Below are 22,102 nucleotides of genomic sequence, written 5' to 3' on the forward strand. Positions count from 1 at the left end.
ATTTCATTTACGTGCATGATAACAATAATGTAGGGTTATAAGAGTACGTGAAATGATTATGGCACAACCATTGTGAAAACACAATTTTCAATACTTTTCTCTCATAGAGGTGTGTCAAAATCAAATTAAGTTTGTGCGATGTGCGAGTTTTTTAAATTGATACTTCCTCCGTTCTTAGATGATTTATAGGTTTGGAAAAATATAGTCATGTGAGATGTTGTTATACTCGTCTCGATTTATATATTCATAATATCAAATTTTTATAATTTTTACACATTGGTATTTAAAGATATTAACGATTGAAATAGTGCATTGGCAAGCGTGAAAAGAAAAGTATTACAAGTATTAAGAAACAGAGGAAGTATTACGTTATTGCAATCTTAATAGAACGGTATTTTTTTTTTAAAAAAAAATTAATAAAAAAAATGCAGCAAAGTAATTTTAAAATAATTAAATATTGAGTAATGTGCTTTAAATCTGACCTAATAATTATGGTAATGATTAATGAAAGTGTCTAGGCTTCTAGCTAATACGACATGAAAGTATTGAACAATAGATTTAAGATAATAATTTCAGGTATAATAAGTCCATTTAAATTCAGATAAGCTCAGGGAAAAAAAATTCTAATAAAGGTTATTCAAGTATAAATTACTAATTTTTAATAAGGTCGAATTTAAATAAAATAAGATAGGTTTAAATAAGTGAAAATCGGGTGAATAAAACACACCCTAAGCACAAAATAGGATTATTCAATCACTAAACAATATAATTTAAGTCACTAATTATTACAGAGTATTAGTTACATTCATCAATAATTAAACAAATATTCCGTCATTACGTAAAACTTTACCCTAGGATTAAATGGTTAGAAACTAAACTTTGATTCTAATAGGACTTTTTGTCAGAAACTACTTTTTAAAAGTAATTTTTTGTGAGAAACTACCTAATAAAAAAAATGTTGTAAAAAACTACTTATTAAAATAAAAATGTTGTAAGAAACTACCTATTAAAACAAATAATGTTGTAAGAAACTATTATTCGTCGGATTTTCTTCTTTGACTAATTTCTCCGACGTTGACCACCCTCGGCCGGTCACGTGATTGGTGGCATTGTTGGTGGGGCTTGGAAAAAAAAAAGTTTTAAAAATTCACGTGATTGGCAAGTGGGCGGTCAGCGCTGGAAAAATTAGTCAACGGCGAAAATCTGGTGAAAGGGTAGTCTTTTACAACATTTTCATTTTAATAGCTAGGTAGTTTCTTAAAACATTTTTTTTATTAGATATTTGCGCACAAAAAATGGCTTTTAATAGGTAGTTTCTGACAAAAAGCCCATCATAATATTATGCTTTATATTATCACAAGGAAAGAAAAAAAAACTTTCATATTACATGGTAAATTAAGTCGTCATTAAATAGAATTGGAAAATTGGCTTAGAATAATCTCAACTATTAGCGGTGGGTGCAAAATAATACGACCTCAGTTATTTGCTTTCAACGGTACCACCTTTTGTAATATATGTGCAAAATGGTACGGCGGTTATCGGAGAAGGTATCTCGAGGAATATTTCGTCTATATTTATTATTATATTATTTTTTTTACTATTAATTATTATTATTTTTTCCTCAATACATCATTCCTACATTTTTATTTACAATAACACACTATTTTGACATGACACACAATTTAAGAGAGATATTAGGCTAGATAAGTGGACAAATTAATCAACATAAATTTTACCACCAATAAGAAGAAAGTGTTGTGTTTAAAAAATGAAGAAGGAAGTGTTAAGTTGCTACGATTAAAACTTGTAGCATAATTTGTCCGCTTACATAGTCTAATCATTTTTTCAAATAGCTTAGCATGTCAAAAGGTGTGTTGTTCGTATAAAAAAACAAAGGATAATATTATGTTAATTTTGGATTTTAATACATTTTTTGAAACTAAATATATCAATATAATATGCATTTAAATACCCTATATACTTTTGTTTGATAGTAAAAAAAAAAATTCTTTAGAGAAATTAATTTACTAGCCTAACAAAGGGGCGGAGCATTATTAATTTGGATAGGATGAAATTATTAACATAAAATGTATTTTGAAAACAAATACTTTAATATTAAAAAATAATAACAATTATTATATAATAATGAATACGAAAAGAATATTCCTTAAAATGTCTTCTTTGGTGGGTGACGTATTATTTTGCACATATAGTATAAAAGGTTGTACTGTTGATAGCAAATAGTTGAAGTTGTATTATTTTGCACACACCGTTAATAGTTGGTATTATTTTAAGCCAATTTTCCAACGAAATTTTCTAATTTGCTAAAGTCCGTTTTTAAAGATGGAACATTGGTTGTGCATGCATGGATGCAACATACTCCGTAATATTGTACTACCAAGCTTTGGAGCAATATCCTGGAAATTCCCTCTTTACTATTTACCGCTCGTCTTCTCCTGAGATCAGAGATGAGGGCGACATATTTTGTAACAATAAACGTCTATCTGATTAATTAGTTGGTTATGTAGCTAAATTCTAAGGAATAATGTCACCAAAAATGAGACACATATAATTTGAACTATACATAAGTAACAATAATACTACTAGTACGTTAGTTTTTCATCATTGTCCGTGAACTCTTGAAGCTTCGTCACTTGAATTTAAGGAAGATCATCACAAACATGTGTGATCCCATTCTTATCTTTACTATTATATATCATTGACATTAGGTATAATTCGTACAATATAATAAATGTGATTTAATTATGTCTCAACTATTTATAATAATTGACCGTTGATTAATAAACGACTATAATTACTCACTAACTTGTACAAAATGTGACTGTTAAAATTAAACTTGCATTGTCCTACAAAAATATAATGAAGTTCTTATTGTCATGCTCGTCTTGCATTCTTATCAAAGTGGATCGAGCTGAAGTTCGGAAAGAACGTGAAGTAACTGAAATTAGTTGTTGTGTTGCTATCTATTGATCTTCAATTACATTTTCTTTTGTAACTAACTTCAATTCTTTGGTTCCCTTAACTTAAAAAATGGTGTTCGACCCCTGTGGGCCAAACTTTGTAAAATCAAAATCGTCAAAATGTCCTTAGAATAAACCCTAAACAAGAATATTGTGTACAGTATGCATCTCAAGAAACCCTAATACGGTCCAATAATGCCTAACACGGCCATAAACTAACCCTAACACAAACTCTAATCAGTAAGCTAATTCTCCTCTTTAAATACTTCACTGCATATAGATCAGTTGGGTAATATATTTTCTCCACTCTTTCTACAAACTTTTCTCTCTAATCAAATGACTGACTTGACCATTGGAGGAGCTTTTTCAATTTTTTGAGGGGTTGGTGATTTCTTGTTAATTCAAGGAGATGAATGGTATTTGTTGGGATAGATAAAGGCAGTTTTGCAGAGTAAGTATAGCAAGAGTATAATTAAGGAAGGGGAGACAAATCAAGGAAGAAGGTTTTGTTTTGTTTTACTTGTATTATTTTAAAAACAAATCAATCATAAAGTGACACATCAATTTTTAATCTACAGTATAATAGATTTACTATAATATGGAGACTAATGTGAAAAGGATGAGTTAATAGTTAGGATAATCTTGAGTTAAAGTGTTGTTGGGATTATAATGATAAGGTGGTCATTCGTTGGGATAATTTATGTTAATTTTTTGTTATTATCTTGATATGCAAAGCTTTATTTAAAGAAAGATACACAAAGCCACAAAGGTTAGAGAGTCTTTAAATAAGATGATTTTGGGTCGTGTTGGTGCCATATTGATGTGCCTATTGTCAAGCCTACATGATTTGCGATTAGCTAGGCCCAAACATTGACTAGGCCCATAAGCTACGTGTCGTGCCAAAAACTTCAAAAGGTTAGCTCGTAAATGGGGCAAATTCTTAACTGGATCAGGGGCCAGCTAAGATGGTTGGGTCAACCATATATTAAATGCACGAATGAGCTTAAATAAATTTGTTTTTCTTCTCCTTAAAATTTTTGCAAACCTCATTCATCCTCAAACCTCTAAAATATATCAGCACGCAAATTTAAACGTTTATTAACACGCAAAACGAGGTATTTAAGTTTTTTTTCGCAATTTCGATTTGATCAATTAACCACCAAAACCATACGAAGTAACTAAATTATTTTTGGCATGAATCGAGAAAAAAAAAAAAAAAAAAAGTTAAAAGTGGCCACTAATGAAGCCCTAACGAAAAACAATAAATGTTAGAAAAATCAAAAGATTGTGCAATTAAATGATAGTAAAATAAAATAAAAATTACACAAGGTTGTTCAAATCAAGAGTGTGCTTTCTAAAGGTAGTAAAAGTCAATTTTTTTTTTTTTTTGTAATATAAAATGAACATATAAAATTGAATGTTCGTGTTCATTTTATGATTGTATAACCGTATGATAATCATGTTCATTTTTTATACTCCTTCCGATTTTTTTTTAATTGCAACTTTTGCCATTTTAGTCCGCTCAAAATTATGTGCAACTTTCTATTTTATTTCTATTTTGGGTAAATAAAATCCCTGAAAATTACTATTTTACCCTTACTTTCCCACTACTTTCCCAAGTGGTGGGCCAAACTTTCTCTCTCCACACACTTTAATCACCTTTAATTAACCCCACTACTACATGCCCCTTAACTTTTGCCTCGTGAACCGCAAATCACACCAAAGTTGCAATTAAAAAAAACCGGAGGGAGTATATTAAATGTTTATTTTTTACGTGTTTATTTTTATTACTCCTATTTTTTTTAAGTGTCCATAGTGACATGACACACATGCCCATGTAAAACTTTGACCTATTATATCTTTAATGCAAAATTGGCCTCAACACCTTGAACTATAATTTTGGTGCAGCTAACACCCTAAAGTTTGACTAGGCTAGAACACCACCAACTATTGATTGAGATGCAATCGTGCCATCAATTATCCTTTAATTACCAAAAATGTCTCAGTTTGAGTGCCCAAAAATACCCATTTATGACACGCGTTGCATCGAATGCAATAGTTGGTGGTGTTTTAACTACTTGTCAAAGTCCATGGTGTTGGATGTACTTAAGCTATAATTCAGAGTGTCAAGATCAATTTTATCTATCTTTAATTATCAATAATTATAAATTATAACAATTAAATATTAATAATCTACTCATTGAGGCGATTCTAACAAGTAGCCACAAAACTATATATTTTTTTTCTACAGAGTAAGGTCTAATGAATAGTGTTAAAACTCCCAATGGGGCACTTTAAAAAAAATGTTGGCAGTACTAAATATTTCTTTTTTTACGTGTTTATTTTTTTTATTACTAAATGTTTTTTTTTTTTTTTTTTTTTTTTTTTTTTTTGACTTGTTCATTTTTTTTCTTTTAAATGTTCATTTGTAGGGCATGACCCAGCTATTCATTAATGTTATGATAATCATGTTCATTTTAAAAAACTCAATGTTTTTTTTTTTTTTTTTTGAAGTGTTCATTTTTAAATTAAATGTTCATTTTTTTATTACTAATTGTTAGGACGTAGAGAACTAGATCCATAGACTGGGCAAATTCAGGGTCTAGCTAAGATGGCTAGGCCAGCCATTAAACGCATTGATGAGTATACAAAACGCAACTGTTACATCTTCTCCTTCCTTAACATTCTTCCAAAACTCATTTATCCTCAAACCTCTATGTCTCAACTTTGCGAACTCTAAAAAAAACGTGGTTTAATCCACATTAAGATATAATGACATGAAGTGGCTGAAATGATACTTATTTAGATGGGTCCCATAAAGATTTATACCTTTCAAACTAGCTCGTGCCTAGAATCTTTATCTCATTTGACACCACACATTTTAGATCAAGTTCATTCGATGAGTACAATGTATTGATTTCAATCTCTTATCATATTTTTCTCTTTATCAATGGATTCAAAAAACACTTTCACATTTCTAGCCTTTTTCTTCTTAGGAATTGTAGTAGCATTGGCTCTTCAAATCTACTTTTTTTCACCCATATCACCTCAAATACTTGATGTGCCTTCACCATCTTTAGTTAATTCCATCTTTCCTCCCAACAACCATTTACAGGTTAGTTTATAATTAACTTGATTCAATGAAGGATATATTTTTGCTTATCCAGTTTTGAGAATAGACAAAAATTAGCTATCTAGGATAATATATATAGTATGTAAAACATGAATTTTTATATTTTATTGAGATCTTGCTAAAAGTTTTGATAATACTCTATCCGTTTTTCTTTGTTCTTTTTACAGTCGTAGCTGTTGTTTATTTCAAGTTCCGAATAAAAAAAATGTACAAAGGGAGTGATAGTTAAGATAAAATTATCTAGTATGTATAAGCTAGGTCTTGTACTATGCACACTTCAATTCATTTGACTTCTACTAAACTAAGATTACTTATTAACTTTACCATATTAAATTAGATTTAATTTATAATTAACATTGATTCTAATGATTAAGTCACATTTTAATAAATTTTTTTTTGACAGGACATTTTAATAATTAAACTAAATGTACTAAATCAATGAGTGAAGTAGTGTTTTGTTATATGACTGTATGAGTTTATCTTTCCTATCGACTAAAACTAACGAAAAGAATTTCAAAAAAAAAAAAAAAAAAAAAAAAGAAAACCTAACGAAAATTTCTTTTTTATGGAGTATTGACCAAACTAAATTTTATTTCTTAATTGTATGGCCTTAGCTTGCTTAATAAAGATAAGTTTTGGAAGGTAATTTCTGATTTTAAAACATTGAACCAGCAATCACATCTACATTGTTGTTTTTTAATATGACATATAATCATAATTTGTACATCTCAGAAGCAAAATTATTTAATGCACCCGGGTGAATAATGCTCATGGTGCACCCGTAACAACCTATGTTCTTTGGTTTTGAACTATATATTCTTTTAATTTATACTTTTCCAATATGACTCATACATGTTTTTTTATTTTTAAATAAAACATAACATGTTTTTTGGGTTTGAATTACAAATTTATACTTTTCCAATATGACTCATACATGTTTTTTTTAATTTTAAATAAAAAATGAACATGTTCTTCGGGTTTAAATTACAAATTCTTTGGATTTCGTCGTGGAGATGAGACATATATATTCCTTTGCATTTCGGGTTCATATTATCATTCGTTTTAACTCTTATTGCTGAGGTATAGTCTTCTCAAACAACAAATGTAAATGTCTCATATTGATAAAAGATGAGAGATTTAAACACTTTATAATTATAAGGTTAATGGACTACTCCTCCTATCACTATATGGTTTTGGGATGGAACGTTCTTGGACTTGCGAAGTGAACTCTCTCTCTTTAACTCATCGTGACGAGTGCAGGCAAAATTGTATCTAACAAAGTATTAGAAGCATGCCCACGATTTAAGATCTTAGATGACTCGAGTAATGAGTATATTGGGCCAACTTATTGATGTGAGGGGAAGTGAAAATGTTGTGCTTTGGCCCCCATGAAACCATCAAATGTGACCAGATTAAAAAGGAAACTTACATGTGAGGGAAAGTGTTGAGATATAACCTTCTCAAAGAATACATGTAACTATGTAAGTGTCCAATATTAACAAAGATGAGAAAGTTAAACACTTTATAAAGCTAATGAGTTACTCATTCTATCGCCATATGATTTTGGGATGAAACATTTTTAGACTTGTGAAGTGGTCTCTCTTTTTGTGATGGCCTAATGGGTGCGGCCCATAACCTATATTTAACACTTATGTATTTTAAAAGTTCATGTTCATTTGCTTAAGTATTTATGTTCATTGGGTACGCGGTGAATATTGTGCACCCGAATGTTCAAAACAAAAATTGGAAGCTTGAAAATTATATTCAATACTTTTATTTGTTTACAAGAATGCATACTTGAACTTTTACTTTTTATAATCCTAAATATTTTATTCTTCTAGTAATATCTATATGGATAATGTATCACACCTATTTTTTGAATATTGATTATATCTCATATCACTAACAATCAACTATATATATATATATATATATGGACCAATAATCTAGGAAGTGACAAAGATAGGAGAAGGGCTGTTGAAGGATCCAGAAGATGTGTGCGTGGATAAGGATGGGACACTATACACAGCTGGTAGAGATGGTTGGATCAAAAGAATGCTAAAAAATAATGGTTCATTATTGCAAAATTGGAAGTGGGTTAATAGTACCACTTTACTCGGAGTGGCTACCATTGCTAAGGGTGGTATTGTTATTTGTGACACACAAGAGGTTAACTTTCTAAATATAGGGTCTTCTAGCTTAGTGTGAATTTAATTGTCAAAAGACTCAATATTAAATTAAATTAATTTACTTTATACAAGTACTAATTATGTGTTATTTGTAGGGTTTGCTTAGGGTTGATGACGATGGAGTAACAACTATAGTTTCACACTTCAACGGCTCCAAGTTACGGTATGTATGATAATGGAGTATACATATATTAGATTTGGTAAATGGAAATCGCATAAAAAATCACTTGTTTACAAATTAAAGTTGAATGGACTTTAATCTTATTTGAGGTGATTAATCCTAAATTCCTAATATGCGTATTGTTTACAGGTTATACACAAGAACTACCGTCCACTATCCCCGCTTACAAAAGAAATAAAGTAAATTGTTAGCTAAACATACGAAGTAAAACGACAAATAAATGTTGATGATGTATAATTATGTTTGTAAGTTTAAATCTAAATGATTGGCAAGACTTAAGTTAGATAATTAAGTTGGGATAGGAAAAGTAAAATCAAAACAAAACTTTCTCATAAATTGCATACAACAACAAAACAACTTCACAACAGCCATAATGTTGTAATATACAAGTAGATTTACACTTAATTAGGCCCTGTTCTTTTGAGCTTCTAGACAGAGTAGAGTAGAGCAGATTTTAGCAGAGCAGCGCAGGGCAGGGCAGGACAGATTATTATTATTATTATTATTATTATTATTATTATTATTATTATTATTATTATTATCATCATCGCATTATTATTATTATTATTATTATCGCATTATTATTATTATTTAATATCATCATCATCATCATCACTACTACTACTGCTGCTGCTGCTACAGCTACTGCTACTGCTGCTGCTGCTACTACTACTACTAGTAGTATTGCTATTATTTTTAGTATTATTATTATTATTATTATTATTATTATTATTATTATTATTATCGTTATTATTATTATTATTATTTGATTTTTTTTTAGATTTTTTTTACTCTTTTTATAACATTAAAAAAATGTGTTAAATAATATAAAATATTAATTATTATCATTAAATATAAGTTATTATTATCAATTAATATTATATATTAATTATTATTGTTTCGGTATGAAAACAATAGGACCTTCAGCAGACCCTTTTCGGTGGGAGAAGACTAGTCTCGGTCCTAGCTGCGGTTGGCCGGGGATTTCCTGCACAAAGAGCACACGTAAATTGGCCTCGGGGGGTTGTGCCGAGGAAGGCCCCTCCGATGCCGAAGTCAATAATGTGTTTAAGGTAGAGCAGTACCAAAGAGCTCTAAGAGCGTAAGGCTTTTAGTGTGTAAGAGTGAATGAAAGAGGAACTGAATCAGAATCTCTTGCTTTGGCTTACTTGGAGGCTTTTATACCTTGACTTGATGGATAAGTGGGCCGTAGGTTAGATGGGCTTGCCATTGACTGGGCTTGGCTGGCTTGGCACGAGTTGGAGAGTTGAACCTTGCTTTGGGCTTCAAATTGTATCATTTGTGGACCGGCCCAATTGAGGTGAAATTGGACCCAAACAACTTGCCCCCCTGACCCTATTCGGAAGAATGACGAGTCAGGTTTTGACTTGTAAAATTAGAGGGAAGCAAATGATGGTAATTTGAATTTGAGAAGTTGGGGGGTTATTGAGGCTAATAACCGTTATTTTTGGAGTAATGGGGAAGTTGAATGGATTAGCGGGTAGTTAATTAGACAGGAATATGAACAACTGATAATTGAAGTAGGATTAGTGGGGTTTTCAGTGGCGCTGACTCCCAAAAATCTTGTTTCTGGAAGATATTTAAGCCACTCTCACCATGCTCCTTTGTCACTCCAATTTCATTCGCGCGTTCACACCCTGATTTCTCTAATTTTCGCCCTTAACCCGAATTCTTTCCCAGCTTATGCCCAGCAATCCGAAGCTTTAAAGTAGAATCCGTTGCCTTGAACTTAAAGATCGGCAAATTCCGCACTTGATAAAGTTTATTTTCTTTGAAATTTCTTCGGTTTTCTTTGCTTTTTCGAATACCCCTATTTTTTTTCGATTTCTCGCACTTCCTTTGCTCAAAAATGGCCGGTGACTGAAGAAAAAGGCCAATGGAATCCGAACCAATTGTTGGGGAAGAGGAGGAGAAAATATCGCAGTTGATTCCAAGGCAGAATCGCCCTTTGGCAATGATGCCCTTTCTCAGCGGCCAGAACCCTAATGCCAGGGTTGGGCCTGCTGCCATCCCAAGGGAAGCTGTGCTAAGGGCTGTGCCCCTCACTAGAGTACCCCCGAGAGATTCTAAAGGAGTCAGTACCTTCGGCCGAAGAGCGACTTCGACATCTAGGTCGTTGACTCCCGAGGAAAATGAGTGGACTGATGTCCAGGAGAATGAGGGCATAATGACTGCTGCGCCTTATTCATGGTGGGTCGAGAATGACGGCAAGTATTGCTTTGCCGAATAACTTGAAGTGTTCTATGGCATAATGGAGGAGGACGGATATTGGTGCCGAATGCCCTCTGCCGAGGAAAGAATTCATTGTCCTCCACCCGGATATATTGGGGTTTACACTCGGCAGCTGCAATATGGGCTTCGGTTCCCTGCCCATGCCTTTGTTTTGAAGTTGTTGAATGGGTACAACATTTCTCTTGCTCAGTTGACTCCCGTGAGCATCCGAAGGATAATGACTTATCTCTGGGTTTGCTTGTTTTACGGGCTAGAGCCGAGCATGCATTGCTTTTGCTGCACACATAAGCTGATGCCGAACACCCAGTCCAATAAGTGGCATGGCCCTGGCTGGTGGAAAATTGAAGACGAAAAGAGGTTCCTTTCGACTTATCCGAATGATACTTCGAACAAGGATTGGAGAGGGCAGTGGATCTGGATTCGGGCGCCATCAGATGAAGATCATCCGAATTATTTCGACGGTCCCCGATACTTAAGGAAGCTAGATCCCAAAATGTCCAGCATCGCCCCTGATGAGTTCACCGATGCTGATCACATACAGATGGAGCTCTTTGGCCGAAGTCACATGCCCGGGGCCACTGGCCAAATGGCGAATATGCCAACCATCTGGCTGCCTTGCTGCCACTATATCTTCTAAGAGAAGATTCTTGCCGTTGTCGGCCTCAGCCGAAGATACCAAGGCGGTAAGATATTCGGTTGGGGCCGAGGCTTTGTTATTTTTTCATATTTTCTTGCTCTCTTATGCTTAATCTTTTCGGCCAAGCTGATTGTTGTCCCTTTGATTTTTCAGAGTTGTGCGAAGAAAACTCGGGCATTGATTACGAAGTGCTTGGGATCAGCCAGGAAAGGAATCCGATCACAAACACCCTGAAGATCAATGATTCAAAGGACCGAGCCCTTTTCCTTGCAACCGAGGAGGCTTTAAATAGTCAGCGCTCTCGAGTACCAGACGGAGAGGCCTTGGTTCGAGTTAGTCGACCTTTTTTTCCTTCACTCCGCCGAAGAAGACGTAGCTGCAACTATCGCCGCTGCAATCTCTCGAAGCGGAGCTGTTTCTTCTACGACCACACCTGGGCCGAGGGTAGAAGGAGTTGAAGAAAAGGAAGATTTTGAAGACGAGCGCCAGCTGAAGATTTCGGTAAGGCTTCAAGACTTGTCTAGATTTCTTCTCTTTTTCGCTTTTTCCTTTTACCTTTCTCCTTCTACTCAGCTTTCTCTTTCGAAATTTTTTCAAAATTTTGCTAAGTACTAAGCTTCGGCTTGGATTTTTTTTTTTTTTTGGTGCTTATACTACTCTTTGCCCCCCTATTCCTTCTGCTGCAGTCTGAGGAAGGAGAAGAGAATAGAGGAGAGCCAGCTGAAGCAAATCTCTCTTTAAACGAAGATAGGCCTTAGGAGGAAGAGGCAAGTTGTTCTGCCTGGGCAGTTCCAGGCTTCCCCTCCTCTAATAAAGAAGCCTTGGCTTGAGGAGGACAAGCCGGAGGAATGGAAAGAGATGAATCCTCCCCTTCCTGAGATCCGTGCTGAGGAGGAAACTTTTACAAAGACCCCTCCTTCTGCCCCTCGGCACGTAGCCGAACCTTTTTCTGATGAGGTTCGGAGGGAGGTTGATGCACTGCATGTCAATCTTGAGGACGAAGTACAAGTTCTGAGCGAGGATGGTCCGAAGGAAACCGTGGTAGAAGAGAAGGTTGAAGAGGCCAAAAATGTTGATGTACCTTCTACCTCGGTTGTTGAGTCCTTCAAGACTTTTCAATCCTCCAATATAGGGTTCGGCTCTGCCCCTTTGGTGCCTGTTCCTGAGCATGCTCGAAACTTTTTCGAATCTAAGCGAAGCTCGGCTACACTGAGTACTTCGGCAATCTTTCAAATATGCAGGAGCTAGAAAGGGCCAGAGTTTGGACTGCGGGAGCAGCATCTGGGGCATCTGAGCCACTTGCTAGAGTTTCAGACCCCTTTTTAGAGAACCAAAGGTTGCTGATGCAGGTAATCTTGCCATACTTAAGCTTTTTTGCTTAAGTTTCTTTAAGTTTCTTTTTCTCTTCCCATTTGCCTTGCTCTTTTTACTTAGGATTTTCTTCAAATTTTTGCGAAATTTTTCTAAGTACTAAGATTCGGCTCGGGAATTTTTTACTTCGCCTGATCCATTCTCCTTATCTTTTTAGGTCGTTCATAACCACTTTCTGGCCATGGAGATGAATGATGAATTGAAAGCAAAGGCTGATAAGGCTGAAGAGGCGGAGGGCCAGGCCAGAATCTCTGAGCTGAAGAGGTTGGATGCCGAAGAAGCTGCCTCGGCCCTTTAGGCTGAGATCGATTCTATGAGTACCAACTTCCGCACCTTCTGCTAGGATTTAGAGTAGACCATTTTTCCATGGTTGGACGAAGGTCATGCTTTAATTCAAGAATACGGAGCCGAAAATATTTTTGACTTCAAAGCCCGGATTGAGCAGAGGGTGCAGAGAGTGGTTGAGACTCGGCGTCTCAAGGTCGAGGACTTTATGGGTCAGACTGCTCAAGCTAAAGCCGAGGCCAAAGTGAAGCAATCTGAGCTGGAGGCCGAGAACCAGTGGCTAAGGGATGAGCTGAAAGGCAAGGATGCCCAAAGCCAGCTAAAGGCCCAGAGAGAAGGAGCTGCCAAAATCCGAGCTGAACTAGAAGCTGCTCAACAATTGCTAGAAGTTTGGGTTTACACCCAAGAGTAGTATGAAGAGGGCTTTGAGAATGGCTTTATAGTTGCTCAGCGATTGGCTTTTCATGCTGATCCCGAGATTAAGTGGGATTTAGATGAGGCTTTGTCTATGGATCCAAATGATGCTCACATGAATGAGGCCAGCCCAGCTGAAGTTGCTTTCTTGGCTCGTCAAGCCGAAGTAGAGGCTCAAGAAGAAGAAGAGGTTGCAAGGAAAGAACAAGCTATTGCTCAACTTGCCTCATCTTCTGTTGGTGCTGAGACCTCCAAGGCTCCGAGCGCTGATCCTGTCGATGATGAAGCATAGGAACTCGTGCAGTCGTCAACAGAATCTTGCGGATCAATTTGTGCTTAATTGATTATTGTCGCATCTGCTTTTGCCTCTGTTTTTGCTTTCAGCTTGCCTTGAATTTGTACAAAACCTTTATTTTTGCTTGCTTTGTACTTAGTTCGGTAGCTGTGCTTTCCGCTTGTGGGCGGCTGCCGATTTAAGGTTTCATTTTACTTGACTAGAAATCCTCGGTTTGAATGTATTTGAAGTTTTTCTCAGCTTTTCTCTTCTATTGCCCTGTTTTCTTTACTTAGCTGCTTCTTTTGAATTTCTTCAAACATTTTCTAAGTGTTGAACTTCGGCTTGGAAATATTTTCGGCTGAGATCTTCAAAATTTGCTGCGAGTGCACTAATTTGCTTTCATTCTGCTTGCCTTGCTCCTTCTACTCAGATTTTTCAACTTTTAAAATTTTTCTAAGTACTAAGCTTCGGCTCGGAACTGGCTAGCTGAGTGCCTCTTGCCCCCCTTAGAAATCTAAAAATGAGATCTTCAGGTTTTTGGGGTGTTTGATTTAGCTCTTCTTTTGATGCAGCCGAGACTTTTGCCTTGGTGCGAATTTTCGTGACAATTCAGATTTTGAAGTTTCTGCTCATTTTCGTTTTTCTTCTACTTTCGTTTTTGAAAGGTCTGATTTCTTGCTCAGAAGTCGTAGACTCCGAGAGCAATACTCTTGTGATCCTTATAATTCATCTGAGGGAATGCTTATCCTCAACATTAATGCCAGGGCATTGATTCGTCCGAAGTACAATGCTTCATTAGGAAATACTTCGAGATTTTATCAACACCCGGAACTGACTCGTCCGAAGTACAATGCTTCATTAGGCACTACTTCGGGGGTTTATCAGCTCCTATTTTTTAGGCTATGTTTTTATTGGAAATGACTCCTCTGAAGCACAAGTACCAGGGCATTGATTCGTTCGAAGTACAATGCTTCATTAGGCAATACTTCGGGATTTTATCAACACCCGGAACTGACTCGTCCAAAGTACAATGCTTCATTAGGCAATACTTCGAGGGTTAATCAGCTCCTATTTTTTAGGCAATGTTTCAGATTCGTCCTTGCTTTTTGCCCGGAGGAACTGATTCATCCAAAGTACAATGCTTCACTAAGCAGTACTCTAGGGGTTTATCATTTCTCCTTGTCTTGGAAGGCTCTCACGAATTGCCGAAATACGATGCCTTACTAGGTGGTACTTCAAGCAGCGCCGAAGAAAACCTTGAATTTCAAAAACGTAGAAGACGGAAAAATAGAAACTTGCTGAATTGAAAGAAGTAATGGCTCGCAGGCCTTTCATTGATTGAAAGAGATGCACTTACATGGGTTATTCTTCCCTGAAGGGCATACACATAATTTTTTCAATATGTCAGCATTCCAAAGAACCAGATCCCCAATTTTGAGAGGTCTTGCATTGATTCTTTGGTTATAGAATTTGCAGATTCTGCTCTTCTTGAGAACTGAATCCTTTGGAGTTGACAAAAATGGCTGGATTGCCTTACGGCTTGTCCTTTTTCCGAGGGAAGTTCAGCTCTTGCTGAGGATCTTTCTCGGCTCTTTTCTCCTCATGACGATCCGCGAGATATTTTTTTAAGTAACCTTTTCGGACCATATCCTCAATCTGATCTCTCAACTGGATACAATCCTCGGTGCAATGTCTAGAAGACTCGTGGAATTCACACCATCGGTCCTTGTTTCTTTGTTGATGCCACGATGAAAGTGGCTTCGGCTTCTTGAACATCCTCTCGTCCTTAATTATGCTATAAATTTTAGCACGTGGAAGGGCGAGTGGAGTGTAAGAATCGTATTTCTCAGTGAACGAGGAGCTTTCTTTCTTCGGCTCCAGGACTGAGGACGGTTCTGAGGCTTTCGCCTTCCCTTTCCTCTGGTCCCAGTCTTCGGACTAATGTCCTTTTGCCTTCCTAGCCCCGGTCTGGGACTGAGATTTGGTTTTGTTCCACTCTTCAGCTCGGATGTATTTATCCGAAGCTTCCAGAGCTTCCTCCAAGGTTTGCGGTGGGTGCATGACCATGAAGTCGAGGAACTTGCCAGCTTGTAAGCCATTCCGTAGTGCAAACACGGCTAGGCCCTGATCCAGACTTGTGATTCTCGATGACTCGTTGCTGAAGCGAGTCAAATAGTCTCGGAGGCTCTCGTCCTCTTTTTGCTAGCTGTAGACTCATAAGTTCCGCAGTTGTTTTCTCCCGGCAGTTCGTCATAGAAAACTTGCTTTTAAACTTGTTGGAAAGGTCTTTCTAACCCGTTATTGAACCTTCCTTCACCCCCTTGGTGATCCATGCTTGCGCAACACCTTTAAGAGTGGTCGGAAAGTATTTGCGCCAAGTCGCTTCGGACTTGGGGTTCAGATACATGTGCCCCTCGTAGGAGGCGATGTGGTCCTTTGGATCCGAGGTACCATCATAGGTGATGTGCGCTGGGATTTTCACCGTTGGCACATGCTCTTCCAATATCCAGCTTTGGAAAGGTGAACTTGTAGGAACCATAACGACCTTCCTTTTCTGTCTAGCCGAAGGGACCTCACTTCCCCCTCTTAGAGAGGTGAAAGTGGTTTTTGTCCCTAGACGTTCATGAGCGCTTCGACGAGCAGGTTCTTGCCACGCTGAGGTGGAATTGCTGCTTCCGTAACTCCTGGAGTCCCGAGTTTTGGAATCTCTTAAAAAATCGGGGATTCTTTTTCCTTTCCCGCTCGGTCCTCTAGGTGTCCTCCTCCCATTTTTCCCCAACCTCCTTAAAGGATGGGACTTAATCACTCTCCTCTCGGCCAGTTCTCCTTCTCAGGTTTCTTGGCGGAAGAGGTGAGTGACCATGAGGTGGTGGAAAGTTGCCTGCTTGGGCCTTCATGAAATCCATGAAGACCGCGACAGCTCTCTCCATTTACTCCGTAGAGGGCCCCGTTTGGGGGGTTGTTCTCAGTTGAGAATGAGAATGTAAGCTTTGTGGAGGAGGACTTTTCGCAGTTGATTGATTCGGCCGAGACGAGCTTGTCGACTGGCGAATGTGCTGCAATGGAGACTTCTCCGATGCTGCCCTTTCCAGGGAAGAGGGAGCTTTTGAAGAAGAAAAAGGTTCTGATGATGGTGGAGTGGGTGGATTCCCCCCTACCATTATGGGACCTTTCCTCGAAGAGGAAGGACCGGTTTTCTTAGTACTCTTGGTACTTTTTCCACTCTTAGTCATGTTTGTTTGCTAAGATTGGTTGGATTTTGGCTTAATTTTGTGTATCCTCTCCACAAACGGCGCCAAATTGTTTCGGTATGAAAACAATTGGACCTTCAGCAGGCCCTTTTCGGTGGAAGAAGACTGGTCTCAGTCCTATTTGCGGCTGGCCGAGGATTTCCTGCACAATGAGCACACGTAAACTAGCCTGGGGGGTTGTGCCGAGGAAGGCCCCTCCGATGCCGAAGTTGGCAATGTGTTTAAGGTAGAGCAGTACCAAAGAGCCCTTAGAGTGAAACGCTTTTAGTGTGTAAGAGTGAATGAGAGAGGAACTTAGTCAGAATCCCTTGCTTTGGCTTACTTGGAGGCTTTTATACCTTGAGTTGATGGATAAGTGGGCCGTAGGTCAGATGGGCTTGCCATTGACATGTTTTGGCTAACTTGGCACGAGTTGGAGAGTTGAACCTTGCTTTGGGCTTCAAATTGTATCATTTGTGGACCGGCCCAATTGAGGTGAATTGGACCCAAACAATTATTATTATTATTATAAAATATTAATTATTATTATTATAAAATATTAATTATTATTATTATTAAATATTAATTATTATTATCTATACAATTATTAGTTATTATTATTAAATATTAAAAATAATTATTATTATTTTTAAGCAAAGCAGGGCAGGGCAGAGTAGAGCAGGACAAAGCAAATTTCAGCAGAGTAGAGTAGATTTCAGCAGGGTAGGGCAGAACAGCTCAAAAGAACAGAGCCTTAGTCATTTATTTGAGTAGATTTATTAAGTTTATTTATTATGAAAAGGATGCACAACCAATACAAATAATATTGATGCGCAATTAAGCATAGCCCATGGGCCACAAGGGTGGGAAAAAAAAGACTCCAGTAAGGCCCATGGCCCATGCATATCTAAAAAGCTTCGAATTCGAGTCAAATAAATATCCAATTAAAACGTTTTTTTTAGGCTATTGCAAAACCGATTAGATATCAACCAATTATAACCTAAATGTTTTAATTTATTATTTTTTTTTTTTGACGGGAAATTATTATTATTATCATTATTATTATTATTATTATTATTATTATTATTTAAGAATCTATACCTCACCTCTCTATACTTAAAGAATTATGAAAAAAAGTGACAGTGTCATGGTTGACTCTTTAAGATAATACCAAAACAAGAGATGCACCAAATATTGTGTTTACTTGGTATAATTTCATTAAAACTAAACTTTAAGAATATTTATATGTTAAATAATTTCAATCATTGAACTTGTTCTTTAAGAAGATCCTGAATAATTGAATTTGTTCTTATGTAACCAATTAATTAGCATATGAATAACCAATTAATTAGCATATGAAAACAGGTTTGCAGATGATGTGATAGAAGGGGAAGATGGAAGCTTGTATTTTAGCATAGCAAGCACTAAATTTGGTCTCCACAATTGGTTCTTTGATTTATTAGAAGCCAAACCTAATGGCCAGCTTCTCAAGTTTAATCCTCAAACCAAAGAGACTTCATTATTGTTAGATAATCTTTATTTTGCAAATGGAGTAGCCCTCTCAAGTGACCAACGCTACCTTTTGGTGTGCGAAACGTGGAAGTGAGTATGATCTATCAATGTCTATCGATATTATATATTACTCTCTCTCTTCGGAATTAGTTGTTACTTGTCTTATTTTCCTAACCCTTACAGTTTGAGCAATTTCTTAATTCGTTACAATGTATTATCTCCTTCATTGGATTAAAGTAGTAATATACCAATATTACGAAACCATTACTATATCATAAAATTTGACTTTTTTTTTTCAGGCATCTTAAAACACTATTTTGCAGTGACATGAAATGTACTTCATATGTAATAGAAGTAGATTTATCATGTGAGTTTGGACTAATGATAATTGTGGTGACCTGTGATACTAAATTTTTCAGGTCAAGGTGCTTAAAACATTGGTTAAAAGGCGATCTTCAGGGGACTACTGAGATATTTATAGATAATCTTCCAGGAGCACCCGATAATATTAATCTTGCTCCTGATGGGTCGTTTTGGATTGCAGTGATAGAGGTACGTACTCGTATATGAATAATATGATGCTTCCAAACATGAACTTTCTTCTGTGAGTTAATATTAGGATTTTATTTTTTTTTTGGTCAGAAACTACTTAATAGGCTAATAAAACACAGATTTTGTGAGAAACTACCTAAAAAAATATTGTAAGAAATTATCTTATTAGAAGGTAAAATGTTTTAACATACTACCTCTAGCCAGATTTCCACCATTGACCTAATTTTTTGACGTTGACTCACCTCAAAACACCTTCGAAACCACCGCTTTCATCTCCAAAATCAACACAATCAGTTTGAAACTGCCTCTACCACACCGAAACCACCACCTCTTACCCCAAAACCAAGATTTTGTAGCCTAAAACTACCCTCACCAACTCAGAATATCCCTTAACCACCCCAAAAATAGCCTTATCACCTTGAAACCAACCTTCGCGGTGGTTTTGGGGTCGTTTTGAGATATAGGTCAACGCCGAAAAATTATATCAATTGTGAAAATCCGGTCATATGTAATTTTTTACACCATTTTATCTTTTATCAGGTAGTTTCTTACAACAATTTTTTTATTAGGTAGTTTCTCACAAAATCTATATTTTATTAGGTAGTTTCTTAACAAAAAAATCCTTAACATTAATAAAGCTAAGACAAGTTTAAAGCATGAGCTTAAATTGATGTTCTATGCCATGCACAAGTTCGATCTTAGTCATGTTAAAATGATAGGAAAATAATCAAGCAATGACATTGTACGTGTTGGTTTTTTGAAATGCGACATCTTTTAATAAATTAATTAGTATAGATATTTGATATCACAATATATACCAAAATATGTTAACTAGCAACTAATGCTTAATCATTGTTGGTACTCCGAACAGTTGTCGAACAAAGCAATGAAGTTTGTGCACACCTCCAAGATTGCGAAACATTTGCTAGCAACATTTCCGAGATTGATAAAGTTTGTCCAAGCCTCTCACAAGAAAGCAACTGTGATGAAGGTTTCAGAAGACGGTAAGATACTGAAGAGGTTCGACGATCCTGATGGCACGGTCGTGTCTTTTGTGACTTCGGCTGTGGAGTATGAGGACAACCTCTACCTAGGGAGCTTAAATTCCAATTTTGTTGCTAAATTATCATTAAACACCGATTCAGCTTGATAAAATTGTACGAAGTATGACTTATACAAGAGCTTAGGCATGCTTTTTAGCTCTTAAAGAAACAATAATGTATGCCAGTGAAGGATTCTTTATCAGATGAAGCACATCACTTGGGTGATCACATGAGGACATGAATGTCGATACTCACTTGGGTAGGGCGGCTGGCCTTTCACAACTCCCGAGTGATCTGATCAATGAAGTTCGTCTCTTTTAACTGCAGGGATACTAATGACTTAGAAGCTCCAAAGTTGCCTTGTGTATTTTGGTTAATTAGGTCTTTTTTGCCTATGTTTTTGTTTCTCTCGAAAACTAAAACAGATGTTAACTCTCTATAGCAAGATCAGCTTTAAGTATTAAGAATTGGTATGCCATCATCATAAATTGGTTTCCACTAATCTTAAGATAAGGTTTCATATTTTTTTTTATTGACAAAACTAAATTTTATTCGTTTGACATTGTTGTGGTTCTTATTTTTTTGGTTTTTTGTTTTTGGAAATTATATGATATACTTTCTTTGTTTTTTTTACTTGATCTGCTTTAACTTTTACACTGTTCACAATTCCTCTGTTAATTTGATAGCCTTTTGTGAATAATATGTAAGAAAAAACATATTCATGAGGGATTTTTTTAAATTCGTCTCAATAAGTACTATCATAATATATAACTTTTATTACTTTTACTTATGGAAAATTAAAGTTATTGATCATTTAAGTTTTGCAAGGCAAGTGTGATAAAAGAAACAAGTCAAGTAAAAAAGAATGGAGGAAGTATGTCATATAATAAATCAAAAATTAGTCAAACTTATTAAAATTATGATAATTTTGAAAACTGACAACAGAAAAGTGGAAACATCCTTTTCTTCTTTCTTGATTTTGGTTTTTTGTTTTCAATAAAACAAAAAACTGAAAACAAAAAACAATGCCAAACAAACCTAATAAATTTTTTGTTTTTTTTAAATTTTGAATTGTATGGTCTTGTCTTGCTTAATAAAGATAAGTTTTGGAAGGTATTATATAAAATATTAAAGTGAAATATAATCAAAATGCGGACTGGCTCGCTAACTATGGAGTTACCTTCGAGCAAAAAATGGTACTTTTTGAGGCAATTTCGAATGGCTATTCTCCTAGACCTGACAAATGGGTCATTCGGGTCGGGTCACTTTCGGGTCGGGTCATTTCGGGTCAGCTAACATTCGGGTCAGCTAACATTCGGATCGGGTCGGGTCGATTCGGGTCTCGGGTCAACTTCGGGTCAGGTATCGAGTCAAGTTCGGGTCGGGTCAATTTCAGGTCAAGTATGTTTGAGTCATATTCGGGCTAGGTTAAAATCTGGTCGGGTCATGTTCGGATTGTTTCATTTGTGAATCAAGCTCAAATGAATAATTTTATACGGAGTATATATTTTGTTATTATTATAATAAAAACTATAAATTCAGTTTATGAGCTTAGCTACGGTTGAAGATGAACAATTTGAGTTACTTTTGGTACAAGACATTTTTAGTTCAGTTATAAGGTAATTTTAGTTCGGGACATTTCAGGTATCGGGTTTGTTCGGGTCAATTTTGGGTATCGGGTTTGTTCGAGTCAAACACTTCAGGTCAATTTTAAGTCGGGTCAACTTCGGGTCGGGTCAGTTCGGGTGTTGGGTCAGGATCGGGTCAACTCCATTTTCGGGTCGAGTATGGGTCAGATCGGGTCAATTTCGGGTTTCGGGTCAATGTTTTTGGGTCAATTTCGGGTCATGGGTCGGGTCATTCGAGTCGGGTCATCAAATCTGGGTCAGGATTGCCAGGTCTAGCTATTCCTAGGATGAGTCGGAAGAGTAGCTAAGTTGGGTCTTGAGTCAGGGAGTAGTAGTTTGTTAGTTTATTTGCTTTATTTTTGCTTTTTGTTGCGTTTTCTTTTGCTTTCTGGTTTGTAGTCTTCTTATTTCTTCCT

The 22,102-nt window shown here is 36.2% G+C and overlaps 1 protein-coding gene across 2 annotated transcripts; it reads left to right on the forward strand.

Annotated features, from left to right (window-relative positions):
- The first annotated feature begins 5,845 nt into the window (after positions 1-5,845).
- LOC110721791 (protein STRICTOSIDINE SYNTHASE-LIKE 4-like) lies at positions 5,846-20,580 on the forward strand. Of its 2 annotated transcripts, XM_021900988.1 has the most exons (6): positions 5,847-6,096; positions 8,065-8,283; positions 8,399-8,466; positions 18,317-18,553; positions 18,883-19,015; positions 19,887-20,580. In XM_021900988.1, exons 1-6 carry the CDS (start codon positions 5,932-5,934, stop codon positions 20,163-20,165), a joined length of 1,101 nt encoding a protein of 366 aa, XP_021756680.1. In that variant the 5' UTR covers positions 5,847-5,931; the 3' UTR covers positions 20,166-20,580. The 2 variants fall into 2 exon arrangements, with proteins under 2 accessions (XP_021756681.1, XP_021756680.1); XM_021900989.1 differs by lacking the exon at positions 8,065-8,283 and having other exon boundaries at positions 5,846-6,096.
- The last annotated feature ends 1,522 nt before the right edge of the window (positions 20,581-22,102 follow it).

This window comes from Chenopodium quinoa, unplaced genomic scaffold, assembly GCF_001683475.1.
Source record: "Chenopodium quinoa cultivar QQ74 unplaced genomic scaffold, ASM168347v1, whole genome shotgun sequence".
Taxonomy (NCBI): Eukaryota; Viridiplantae; Streptophyta; class Magnoliopsida; order Caryophyllales; family Amaranthaceae; genus Chenopodium; species Chenopodium quinoa.

Excerpts from the sequence above, each read along its gene's own strand:
- LOC110721791 (XM_021900988.1), top strand. The coding sequence starts at position 5,932 with ATGGATTCAAAAAACACTTTCACATTTCTAGCCTTTTTCTTCTTAGGA. Across the intron at positions 6,097-8,064 it reads CTCCCAACAACCATTTACAG|GAAGTGACAAAGATAGGAGA; the intron begins GTTAGTTTATAA and ends CCAATAATCTAG. Across the intron at positions 19,016-19,886 it reads TTTGGATTGCAGTGATAGAG|TTGTCGAACAAAGCAATGAA; the intron begins GTACGTACTCGT and ends TACTCCGAACAG.